The sequence below is a fragment of the Electrophorus electricus genome, chromosome 7 (genome assembly GCF_041902795.1).
Source record: "Electrophorus electricus isolate QZ-2024a chromosome 7, ASM4190279v1, whole genome shotgun sequence".
In the NCBI taxonomy this organism is placed as follows: Eukaryota; Metazoa; Chordata; class Actinopteri; order Gymnotiformes; family Gymnotidae; genus Electrophorus; species Electrophorus electricus.
In genome coordinates, this window is record NC_137503.1 from 30,131,258 (window position 1) to 30,143,454 (window position 12,197).

General features: G+C 37.6%; 2 protein-coding genes across 5 annotated transcripts; one reads left to right on the top strand and one right to left on the bottom strand.

The window, feature by feature from the left end:
• Positions 1-117: 117 nt before the first annotated feature.
• eif2b4 (eukaryotic translation initiation factor 2B, subunit 4 delta) lies at positions 118-8,803 on the top strand. 2 transcript variants are annotated; one of them, XM_027002985.3, is made up of 14 exons: positions 118-782; positions 1,081-1,152; positions 4,523-4,560; positions 4,700-4,862; positions 5,143-5,355; positions 5,819-5,901; positions 6,482-6,573; positions 6,755-6,869; positions 7,015-7,091; positions 7,248-7,350; positions 7,555-7,682; positions 7,876-8,053; positions 8,207-8,387; positions 8,491-8,803. In XM_027002985.3, exons 2-14 carry the CDS (start codon positions 1,137-1,139, stop codon positions 8,688-8,690), a joined length of 1,587 nt encoding a protein of 528 aa, XP_026858786.2. In that variant the 5' UTR covers positions 118-782; positions 1,081-1,136; the 3' UTR covers positions 8,691-8,803. The 2 variants fall into 2 exon arrangements, with proteins under 2 accessions (XP_026858786.2, XP_026858785.2); XM_027002984.3 differs by lacking the exons at positions 118-782; positions 1,081-1,152 and adding an exon at positions 3,639-3,760.
• Positions 8,804-9,242: 439 nt separating this feature from the next.
• atraid (all-trans retinoic acid-induced differentiation factor) lies at positions 9,243-11,724 on the bottom strand. Of its 3 annotated transcripts, none has more exons than XM_027002991.3 (7): positions 11,578-11,724; positions 11,162-11,292; positions 11,008-11,076; positions 10,842-10,913; positions 10,642-10,763; positions 10,437-10,537; positions 9,243-10,192 (listed from the first exon to the last, which is right to left on the bottom strand). In XM_027002991.3, exons 1-7 carry the CDS (start codon positions 11,674-11,676, stop codon positions 10,088-10,090), a joined length of 699 nt encoding a protein of 232 aa, XP_026858792.2. In that variant the 5' UTR covers positions 11,677-11,724; the 3' UTR covers positions 9,243-10,087. The 3 variants fall into 3 exon arrangements, with proteins under 3 accessions (XP_026858792.2, XP_026858791.2, XP_026858793.2); XM_027002990.3 differs by having other exon boundaries at positions 10,842-10,928; XM_027002992.3 differs by lacking the exon at positions 11,578-11,724 and adding an exon at positions 11,431-11,571 and having other exon boundaries at positions 10,842-10,928.
• Positions 11,725-12,197: the final 473 nt, after the last annotated feature.

Here is a 12,197-nt window from a genome sequence, read left to right on the forward strand (position 1 = left end):
ACACAGACAGGTGGGAGGCCCGCTGCAGTAAGGGGGGGGGGGGGAGGGTTGTTGGGGGAGCATAAGGGAGACAGAGAGATAGAAAAGGCCAGGAGTGTGAGGCTATGTCTGGGCAGAATCCACAAGCTGGGCTCAGAGAAGGATGGGACACCTTGGGAGAGGGAGAAAGAGAGAGGTGTGGAGGGCATCATCATCTACTGGCAGACTGAAGTTTCTAGACTTAGGAAGTCATGGCACAAAATCTTACTGAGTGGTGCTAAAGATGTTTAAATTGGGTTTGGGTCTTTTAGATTTTGTAAGCCAGTGATAATACAGTGTTAATGTATTGGTCTGGCTCTTGGAGGTAAATCTTCTATTTGTTATTTAATTGAATTGAATGTAACTTAATTTGTTATCTTATTAATTTTCGGGTGTTGTTATGTCTGTAGAGGGTTTTAGGAGAGGTAGTAATGTATTTCAAGGTTTCAAATGTAATCATTATTCAAAAGAGGTGAATTATATAGTCATGTAGGCCTTATATAGAGTTCAGTATGTAGGGGTGAAAAAGAAGGTACAACTCAAAACGTTTTATTTATTTTATTTTTTTAATGAAAAAGGGGGTGGGACTTCATCAGAGAACTTCAGTACCACCATTCACTTTTGGCTGAACAACAAATTAATTAGGTTTGGTTTTGGGGGCTATCACTTGAAGTGTCCCTACTTTATAAAGAAGTCAGGAAATGCAGGATATCACGTTTGGCAGGAGTATCCCATGGGGGAAAGTGCACTGAGAGGAAAGAGAGGTAGGAATGTGTGTCACCAAGCTCTCACTTGAAGTGTCATTGCTTGCCTTTGATCTACTGTAGGCTATATTGGCTGTTTTACACACCTCTGTAAAGTAAAATACGATTCAAGGATGTCATTGGAGCCTTCTCTCGAGCATTGAAGCTTGACCAAAATCTAACAGCCTTACCAGCCAAGCTTATGGTTAAAGAAGGGAAGGTTTTACATATAACTGCCTACACTGGAGCTAATAGTACAAAGAGCTCTCTCCTGTTAAATATACCTGGCATACCTCTAGTCTTTACCTTGATTCTGCAGACACTACTAAATGAAACTTCTGATGGTGACTGAAAGTCTGAGACGCTGGGAAAACTATGACATCCAATACAGGTAATATTCAGATTCAAATAGCACAGGACACCAGCAGCACACTTGAGTTTATTTTATGAAAGATTTCTAGGTGCTTATATAAGTCACTTTTCCTTCTCTTAGGAATCGTTTACTTCCCCTTGTACTTTGTTAACTGTTGTTTGGTCGGTATAAGGCAGACAGTAGCATATGAAAGAACACTTTGTCTACACAATGGATCCAGTTGTTGCCTCCTGTGAAGACATGCTTCCTTATATCCCCATATAAATAATCCAGTTATGGAATGTAAGGAAGTGTGTGGTTTCAGGGGGACCTTATCATCAAGCTTCTTTTTTTGTTTGTTTTTTGTTTTTTTGCATGATCCTCTGAGATTTTGATAAAATATAATTAGCCTAGTACTGCATGAGTAATCACTTTGCCTGAATAAATCTACAGATAGATATACATAAATATATGTGTGATATAGAAGGAAAATAAAAGTAAAGCTCATTTAGGTGTAATGGGGTCCATACAGTAGGCAGTAGGTGAAGTGCTAATGCTGCTGTTTATGTGGACTGGTTGGTCACAGGCACATTCCTTGGGCTTCCACACCCTGATCCCATCTCACTGAAGCAGCTAAAACAGACGGACAGCACAGCTGTCCTGTTTCACAGAGACCCTGCCAGGGTCTTCCAGCTTTAATAGGGGTTTCCTCAATGTGGAACAGGACTCCACCCACTGCTGTCTTGTTAGTTTTGTCAGACTACAAATCTAGCTTGACAGACTCACAGTGTTTGAGAAATGCCCTTACAAGCATTGAACTATGTGTAATTGTGACGTGACTGAATAATCTGCTCTTCGTATATAACATGTCTTCTTCCTCATCTCTCTCTCAACAGGTAAGTGTCAAGAGTCATGAGACAGAAAGGCAAACTAGACCCAATACCAACTTGCACACCGTATCTCATTCTGCCATTACATTTTTTTGTCATGAAATGACACACCTTGCTGTGGCTGGTCAAATGGAACCAAGTCAGGTGTTTCTGTGAGGTTTGGTCCCCTTCAACCAGCTACTGCTCTGTGAATTCAGCCAGCAACACAAGATAATGACAAAACGAGAATTGACCATTTCAGCCATTGTCCTGGCTTTTTAAAATATATTCTTCACTTTGAAAGAATGAAAATTCTAAAATGTAATGTCTAATTATGAAAGCAAATGTATACATTCCTTCTGAAAATAATATGCATTGTTTAAATATTAGGGTTTTTTAAATTATATATAATTTTAATACAAAATAAATAAAATGTTTGACTAAATGCTTCTGGTAAAGCAGATCAATTCAATACACTTTGACACAACCTACAACACAAAGTCCTTTACAAATGAGGCTGAAAACATGAACATACCCAGTTGTGGGTATTTTTACAAACATTTGACAGAATTAGGTTACAATAATTCTACACACTACTGTAGGTCATTGTAAGAATTATTATTTACAGCATTTCCTGTTGAGATAAAGTATGAGGGCAATGAGGCCCAGCTCAATTATGGTAATTAGCAGTAACTCAATTAGCTCATTTTGGTGTTCATTAAAGCAAGCTTTTACGTGTCCTTATTCAACAATATACGGACAACATTTGTCCTTTTACTCTATTTATTGTAATGTTATTTTATCATATTTGTAAGCTTTGGAGTCAAAACCTTTATGATACCACTTAACACGTTTAAAATATTTTAATAAATCTTCTCTGGCAATATTAATTTCATATAATGACACTTTACCAATCTTTTAAACGTTTTGTCCATAATAATAAAACATCTAACTACTCATCCACAACATGTGTCGACGTAATAGCAACGGTGTCAGCTATCCACCACTGTGAGCCAGGTCAAGTCTGTGACAGAACACTTTTTCAGAAATGGGCTGTTACACATAGATTATACTTGGGAGCAGATTTGGCATTTCGGGGGCCCAAGTAAGCTTATGTCTGGGTCTAGATCTAATGAAAGACATTTTTATTTTTTACTGCAAAATGTAATATTTACCCACCCTGTATAATTTTACTGACCTTCTTACTGCAATCAGAACTGAACCATCCTCATTTCTTTTCCTCAATTTCTCTTTCCCTTCTTTCTTTTTGGAGCGCCACTGGTGTTTCATGGTTGCATTCAAAAGAGCCGATTGGCTAGTTGCATGTTACTGCGTCTCTCTGGTGTCGAACAATGAAAAAATTAATGCATTTAATCTTTTTTTTTCTTCTCATTTTTTCAGCCAAATGCTTGTGGTCCACAGGGACCCCTGATCCCTGGGACCCCCACGCATTTGCATAGTGGTAAAAAACACCACTGACTATACTTGAGATCCGCCGAAATTATAATAATAATAATAATAATAATAATAATAATTATTATTATTATTATTATTATTATTAGTGAATTTAAGGCTCTTGTTTAAAGGAAAAAAATAACTGGCGACCGTCTTTTGTTAACTAGGTGCGATGTGCCATTACAATCGATAGGGGCAGTATTTTTTTCACCAGTTAGTTCTTTACAAGAGCTCTCCAACGTGATGTCCCAAAACTCAAAACATGGCAGATTCAGAGTGTAAAGGAGAATCTAATCAGACTGGCAGTATTATCCATGCTGCAGGTAAATGGAAGCAGTGTTATTATTATTATTATTTTGCTGTACGCGCAGTTAGTCGAATTAAAGAGTATTATAATCAGTCAATAATGATCAAAATCAACAAAGCAAAAAGTCGCGTTAGCTGGCTAACTACCTACCATGCCAAGTGTGACACGGCTTTAGTTTATGCAAAATTGAATAATGTAGCTAGTTGCATCATGCCTATAACTGTCCGTTTTATGAAATGTGTAAACATGCTCAGAGTTAGAGTAACGGTTTGTTGACTAGTTATGTATCTAGCTAACCTAGCTAACGCTAGCTAGCTCATTCATTTTACATAAATGTACCAAGATCGGATAGCTAACATAGCTATCTTAGCTAGCGTTAACTGTCATAATTTCTTGTTAACGTCTCGTTAGCGTGTTAAATGTCATTAATACTGTTAATATCGTACCTGATGCATTATACACGAGTGTCAAAGCCTATAAGGACTGCTTGTACATTGTACAGTATGCCAATAAAGCCATCTAGACATGATTTTTCACTCGCTAGCTAACTAAAGAGCTATTGCTAGCTGGCTAGTTATATTAGCTGGCCTTGTAACAAAATTACGTCCTGACAGTTTCTCGTACGCAGCTTATTTCCAGTACAGTATTTCCATGTTAACGCTACGTTACCTTGTAACTATTTATTAATTAGCTAGGGTATATCATTCGATTAAGTCGAATTAGCTAGGTTAACATTGCCAGGCATAGTGCAGCAATGACACCTGTTCTTCTGACACAGATGGAGATGCAAAATTGAAAGATATTGCCCGAGAGAAGGTGAGTTACAACCGTTCTACTATTTATAATTACGACATTAATGTAGCATTCAGTATTACTGTTGTGTGCACCGGGAATGTGTTGAGGTGGTACTATTAATGATTAGGGCGTATGGTTGTTGACCATCTGTCACCCGTAGATTGAAGGAAAGGAGTTGACGAAAGAAGAAAAACAACGTCTACGGAAAGAGAAAAAACACAAAAAGGGCAAGAAAGAGGACAAGGGTCCAACAGAAAAAGGGACGGACAAGGAGAAGAAAGCAGTCTCTTCATCAGCTTTGCAACAAAGTCCAGCACAGAAAGGTAGACGGTTGGAACGTATACTTGGTCTTAACACCACCATTCCAAGATCAGGCTTTTGTAAAACCTTTATGAACTTCATATATACACACACATCCTCATTGTTAAGACCCATAATGTTAGTGTGGACAGCTTTAAAGTATTCTCCTTTTTTTTGATGATAAACTTCCAACAGATTTATGCTCTTTGAACATTTCCATGGCCTGTTTGTACATAGGTGTATTATTTGTCCTAGAATCTAGAGTCTTGTGTTTCCCCACTTCTCTGATTGGCCCCTTGCTAGCCCTATCAACAGTTCCTGTGCCTGTCGGTGCACCCGTGGCCTCTGTACCCGAGTCCTCAACTGTGGACAAGCCATCTAAGAGCAAAGCAGAGCTCAAGGCAGAACGAAGAGCACGCCAAGACGCGGAGCGTGCATCAAAGCAGGGCAAGAAGGAGCCGGGCTCACAGGCCTCCTCCAGCAAGTCCAAAGCTCCAGCGAGTGAGCTGCAGCCAGGTACTGGACTCACTCCTAAATGGTGTCGTGCACTGATGGTACAGGTCTGCTTTCTGCCCTTCAGTCAACAGTAGGGATGAGTGCACAAGATTTAATCATGATTGCAATATTGGCCTTTCCAATATTGATATCACAGGGAGCAGCAGTAAGCACTCAAAGTCCTTATGGTGTTTATTTTATAGTTTTAAAGTTTAATTACTAGTGTGCTGTGAGCCCGGAGCACAGGTGAAGCATGTATTTCCAGGTGGATGGAACATCTTACTTTGGATATTTTGATGAGTCATGATACTCACATGATCCAACAAACAATTGTGGTAAAATAGTGCAACATGTAGCAATATAATTACACTATATTGTTTGCGCATATATGCAGTGTTGGCTAATTGTATGGCTTATTTAGGAAAATCCCAGCTGACCACAGAGTTTGGATATGTTCTTATGGCTGTTACCTTTCTTTCTTCAGTGGTAAAGCGATTACCAGAACATATCCAAGTTGATGATCCTGCCATGGTTAAAAAGCTTGCTAAGAAGCTGGAGAGACAGCAGGTTAGAGTGGTTTAATATATTTCGCGTCTCATTATATTTACTGTGTGACAACTACTATGTCTCCTCTTCCTCTATTCACTGCATACACATGGAGCCTGGTACAGATACATCTTGGTTGATCTTTTTTTTTTTTTTTTTTTTTTTTTTTTTTTTTTTTTTTTTTTTTTTTTTCTTCTATTCCCATGGCCAAATGATCTAAAACAGGCAAATGAGTTTACCCTTTAAGTGATCTAAAATTGATTGTGTGAAATGTCCATTATGTTATCCAGGTTAGCTGGGTACTGTTTTGGTTTCATGTTATGTAACATATTGGTGTTTCTGCCAAACCATGTGTTTAGAGGATTGGATAGTCATTAATTGTTTGCTATGTTAATGTCATCATGTAATATGCCTTGCACAGATTTCATTTTGGCTAGTGTATGTGCCATCTTAATTTTCATAAATATTTAATTGGACAGTAGAACCATTTTCCTATTTCTAATTTCAGCTCTGACCCTGAAGGAAAACGTAACAGAGCCAACCGCCAACTTCATTCACAGTTTGCTGCAGGCTGTTGCAATCATTGTTCATATTCTTACAGATCCCTCTGAGGTCAGACTATGGTTTCAAAGTCAGCCTGTTCTCCCACCTACATCAGTACAGCCGCAAAGCCCCCCTAACCCAGCAAATTAGGTACCACACTGCTGCAGAAATGCATCACATTGCCATGATTTGTTTAAATTACCAGAGTACTTTGTTGCCTTGTTGGTGGAGAGACCCATGTTACTGTGTTGGAAAGTTCACTGCAATCTCTAATATCAGTTTTATTGTCTATTTCTATAACAGATTTGAGTAACAGATTGTTTCATTTTAGCATTCCTGCCACAGTGATCCACCCCTCCATAGTGCGCTTGGGACTGCAGTACTCGCAAGGCATTGTAGCTGGCTCCAATGCTCGCTCTGTGGCCCTGTTACATGCCTTCAAGCAGGTGGATGCCCCCTTCTAAAGCCGTTTTATTTGCCTTTGCGCTACGTTAACAAGACACAAATGGCACTAGAGTAATGGTTTATTATCTGTTCCTTCTAAATTGAATTTATGTATCAGGCTTTTCTGATATGAGCTCTAATTCTCAGGTGATTCAAGATTACAGCACTCCTCCAAATGAGGAGTTGTCCAGGGACCTAGTGAACAAACTGAAGCCATACATCAGGTTGTCGTATTGCCTTTAAAATGAATGTATTCAGCATTGGTTAGCACAGAGAGGCTTTATTATGCCTCTAAACTGCCAAGTAGTTTATGAACTGGTTTAGAAGCTAAATAAGCACAGAACATCTAAAGTAAAGCTTCATTTATTCTGCCTCTACAGTTTTCTCAATCAATGTCGCCCCCTCTCAGCAAGCATGGGTAATGCAATCAAGTACATCAAGAAAGAGATCTCTAATATTCCCAGCCAGTGCAAAGAAGAGGAGGTGAGAAATACTGATAATAATGAGTTGTACCCCCTATATAAATTAATAGCTGAATGTAGAGGGCAAATAATACAGGTTGTCTGAAAGAGAGAAATTCTGTTACACTGTTTTGTTCTGAAGTATTTTTTAAAAATATATTTTTAAAAAAGCATTTTATGTTTTCATATTTATGTATTGAAGTCTAAGTATTTTTGTTGTACACAGGCTAAGAAGAAATTACTGTCATGTATTGATAACTACGTGAATGAGAAGATCACTCTGGCTGCCAAAGCCATCTCTGAATGTGCAATTAAGAAGATTTGTGATGGTGATGTCATTCTAGTGTATGGATGGTAAGAGAATTGATTGGTGTCTTTCTTCAATTTCTTTTTAAATTCATAGAGGCAGTGTATCCAAATCCATGTTAGATTAAGTCATCTGAGGGTTTTTTTTTTTTCATCACAATGTACAAGAATTGTTACCACCTTCAATGGCTAAGGACTTTTTAAATGCTAACTTCTAACTTCAAATTTATTTCATAATTAGCTCTTCACTTGTCAATCACATCCTATGTGATGCCTTCGAGAAGCAGAGGAAGTTCAGAGTTATTGTCGTGGATAGTCGGCCCAGGCTCGAGGGCAGGGAGGCACTGAGGCGTTTGGTGAAGAGAGGAATTCGTTGTACTTATGTGCTCATTTCTGCCTTGTCATACATTCTGCCTGAGGCAAGTAATGTATTGGAGTTAGTCCTTATTCATGTTTTATATACATACATTTCAAAAATAGTTATTATTTATAACGGACAGTCTACATGTTCAGGGTACATGTAGACTGTTTGTTATGACACATAGCAGTTATAATTGCACTTATGTCCACAGGTATCCAAGGTGTTTCTTGGTGCACATGCACTTCTGGCCAATGGATATGTGATGTCACGAGTGGGAACATCCCAGATTGCCCTGGTGGCCAAAGCCTATAATGTGCCTGTGTTGGTCTGCTGTGAGACCTACAAATTCTGCGAACGAGTACAGACCGATTCCTTCGTATCTAATGAACTTGGTAACTATTACTGACCCGAGGCAATTAATTGTGTGCAGTATAAGTCATTTGATTTGTAAGGAATACACGGCAATAAGCTTTATTTATTTATGTTTGTTTACAGACGATCCTGATGACCTGATAGTGACCCGGAGGGGAAAGACCCAGCTGGAGGCCTGGCTGAGTATTCAGTCCCTGCGACTCCTCAACTTGGTGTATGACGTAACTCCTCCAGACTTTGTTGACCTTGTCATCACAGAATTAGGCATGATCCCCTGTACCTCTGTGCCTGTAGTGCTTCGAGTTAAGAGTGTAGATCAGTGAAAAGCAGGGGTCTCTCCTGCATGTGTGTATACACAGACCTTCACACTCTAGCCATTGAAAGAAAGTAAAACTAAAATGGCACATATTTTGAATAAAGATTTTCTCCATCTGTCGTCTTCTTCCTCTCATTAAAATGGCACCACTTGAACCACTTATATTTATTCTGCTTTGATGAAATGGTATGGTGTGAGGTTTAAATTAAAATTAATTCAAAATCTTACATTTGTCATGTACAAATGGAATGTTTTTATTCAGTATTAAAATGCAGATTAAATAAACAAATGTACCATTTAAGCAGTAATGCATTAACCAGCAGTAATGCAGCTATATGTAAATCTAAAACCATTTTAACTTCTCATATGCTGAATGTGTTTTTAATGATATAATGCTGGAGAATTCATTTAAATAACTAACTTTTCTTAAAACACATTTAATAACTACTGCATGAACTGAAATTTTCATGTGTTGAAGTAAATAAAGAACATACAGTTATCTATATGGAACATTCCAAAACGAGATAAGGATTTAAAATGAAAATAGTACACATTATCGTACGTAGTCATTTTTTACATTTATTTCAAAACAGTTTTAGCCTTTAAACATTTTTACATATCACTTGATTTCAATGTGACCATGGTCAGCTACAAGCAGAGGCCAAAACCATTTTTTAATATTTAAATATGTCAGATACATTCAACACTAGTCATATAAGCCACAGGTACTGTGGTTGTCAGTTTTTTCAGTTTTTATTCTGCTTCAATCTACTATGACTGTCTTTAAGGCTTACTAAAGCACTGGGTATCATTTACTGTGTGAGATCTGTAAACATGTTTGGCAATAAAAACAAGTACCTATAAAAACCTGTTATACAAGTTTGTATACTAAGTACAGTATACATGTAATCATATGAATTGTTGATATACTTGGTAAAAATAAATAAATAAAGTGACCATTTATCTGCAAAAATGATCTATATGTAGGTATTAAAACCCTTGCCCAATATTGCAATGCTACAATTTTTGACAAATGTCCTGGTTAAATACAAAATTACAATTTTTGTAGCGCTGCTTCTCATTAATTAGTGTAGTTTCATAAGCATGCAGCCAGTTAACGTGTTCGAACTTGACAGGTATTTATAAACAAAATACATCTGAAATATTCATCAGTATCTTAAAGATTCAGATGTCTGTTCAGTGCAAAATCTAATTTGTTTGTTAAAAACAGCAAACATCAAGCACCCTTTGTAGCAGTCGGAGAAGACAAAAAAAAAAAGCACAACTAAAATGGTAAACAATGCAACTCTTTCCAGGTCTTGTGTCATTTTTACACAGTGTACACAGTGTAATTTGTTCAGTGTTGCCTAAAGCTGTTGACTGACAGTCAGATGAAGCCAAAACTCAAGTGCTTTTGACTTTTTGCCTTTGGGTGACCCACAGTAAAGTTGAAATGATGACTGTAGACCCACCCAGTATAGCCATGACCTCCAGCATAGGAAAACGGCCCTGAAAGTCAGCAAAGAAACATAGTAGAACTGTTCTTCCACAATACCCTTCTCCTATGATTATAATCATTTGCTTTTTATTTGAATGTAGATAAATATTTTGTTGTTAGTTCTTATTAACTTGCTTGCTTACTGTGAATAACTTTGGGGTGTTTTTTTTTTATCTTTGTTTTGTTTTTGTTTGTTTTTTTTTGGGGGGGGGGGAATTCTTAACCTGACATAGAATTTTAAGTAAAAATTCTTACCTGTCTTAGGCATTTATATCCATGGAAGTTGTGGACACAGCTACACTCAAAAAATCCTGGGCCATAAGGCATGCAGAGAGAGTTCTCAGGGCAATTCCAAGCTAGAGTGTTGACGGTGAGCAAGAATAGATTTCAAATGTAATGAGTAGCGGCCTGATTGTGATAATGCTTTAAAAACAAGGACGCCAGTGGAATGATGACTTACGCATCTGGCCTGTTTGATTGCACGCGCTCCTCTGTCCTTCACAGAGTCGGGTGTCATGTTTAACCTCAACTGTGTCCCATGATATGTTGCCCCCTGGACACTCCAGCTTTATGGGCAACACACTGACAGAAATCCAAAGTTCTCTCAATACATCTGTTTAACTTCCAAAGGCATTTGAATTACATTATTGTCTTACTTACAGATGGGTCAGATGTTTAAAACCTTGGAATGTAGAATTACTCAAATTGAATATAGGGTTGTTGGAGAGATCTCTGCCAAAAACACAACTGCAATTAGGTGATGAATTGAATATGTATGCATTATGTCAAAATATTTAAAATTTCTCTGCAGTAGGAAACACTTTACATTATTTTTGCTGCTAATGCTTCATGGAGATCTTCTACGTGACTGAGAGAACAATTTGATAAATCCAACCTGAAAGTATAATAAAAGTAAAATATAGCTATCCAAATTCTTAAGTGATAATGTTTTAAAAGAAGCCCTTGCAATGTATTTATACCCCAAAATGCTGTCCTCATCCTCCACGAGATTTCCTTTAAAGCAACATCGGCCCTGAATCCGGCCTACTGTAAAGCAGAATTTCCAGACAGCACTGCCATTCTGCACCACTCCTTCGCACATGCGACATAACTAGGGAATCATAAATTAATGGAAGATCAAGATTAGCCTTAGGCAAAATACATGCTATCTACTTCAACGGAACCTGGTGTTCTACCCGTTTTCTCCCCCTTTCCCCCCTCAAAGCTCTAGATCACAAACATAACTTACATTGTCGGCAAAATATAACATCGCTGCGCCGTTAAATGTACACCACTATAAGAGGGCAGTGTACTTAGTCGTGCAGTGTATTTACATATGCCTATTATGTTACCCGCCAAAGATCGCGATTAATTAGTCTGCATATCATAGTCGTACCGGCGAATCGGTGTTCTGTAAGCCAATGCATACAGTTGGAAAGAATAATAAGATACAAAAAATATACAAATCCAACGATTTAAAAACGCTGACACTCATTTTCTCGTAAAACGGGTCATATGACTTTGTGATGTACCATGTGACTGTAGACTTTAAAGATCGCATTTATAACAATCCAATCGGCGTCACACTTTTGCATTACTTATTAAATTATACGATTTCGATCTCCAGAGTTGTTAAAGTAACTCAGTAATAGGATTTCTGCCTGGTAAAACCTTTAACATTAAAGGCTTCCACAGATTCATTATTTATATATTTGTTAAGGTAGATGTCCTAATTCAACGCTTAACTTAACTGAGTAAAATGTATAGGCCCTTAGCAGAGGCAGCTGAGCAGCAAACGCGCGAAAAGTTGTTTCGAAATATATTAGTAAATTTTATTTTTCACAGTCCAAAACATGTCTAGATTTTGTATAATTATAGTAATTAACTTGGTAAAAATACACAAAACTGTATATTTAATGAGGGTCATTTATAACATTTACTTCCTCCAAGGTTCAACTTGTGTCTTAACGAAATGCATATTAATTTACCCTGCAGAGTTAGAAAACACCATATAAA

What these genes read in the sequence shown, in the direction of transcription:
- atraid (XM_027002990.3), bottom strand. Translation starts at nt 11,676, where the DNA reads ATGAGTGTCAGCGTTTTTAAATCGTTGGATTTGTATATTTTTTGTATC. An exon ending in TTTAAACATCTGACCCATCT is followed by an intron (nt 10,764 to 10,841) that starts GTAAGTAAGACA and finishes GATTTCTGTCAG; the next exon opens with TGTGTTGCCCATAAAGCTGG. An exon ending in CAATCAAACAGGCCAGATGC is followed by an intron (nt 10,538 to 10,641) that starts GTAAGTCATCAT and finishes TCAACACTCTAG; the next exon opens with CTTGGAATTGCCCTGAGAAC.
- eif2b4 (XM_027002984.3), top strand. Translation starts at nt 3,700, where the DNA reads ATGGCAGATTCAGAGTGTAAAGGAGAATCTAATCAGACTGGCAGTATT. An exon ending in AGCGAGTGAGCTGCAGCCAG is followed by an intron (nt 5,356 to 5,818) that starts GTACTGGACTCA and finishes TTCTTTCTTCAG; the next exon opens with TGGTAAAGCGATTACCAGAA. An exon ending in CCCCTAACCCAGCAAATTAG is followed by an intron (nt 6,574 to 6,754) that starts GTACCACACTGC and finishes GTTTCATTTTAG; the next exon opens with CATTCCTGCCACAGTGATCC.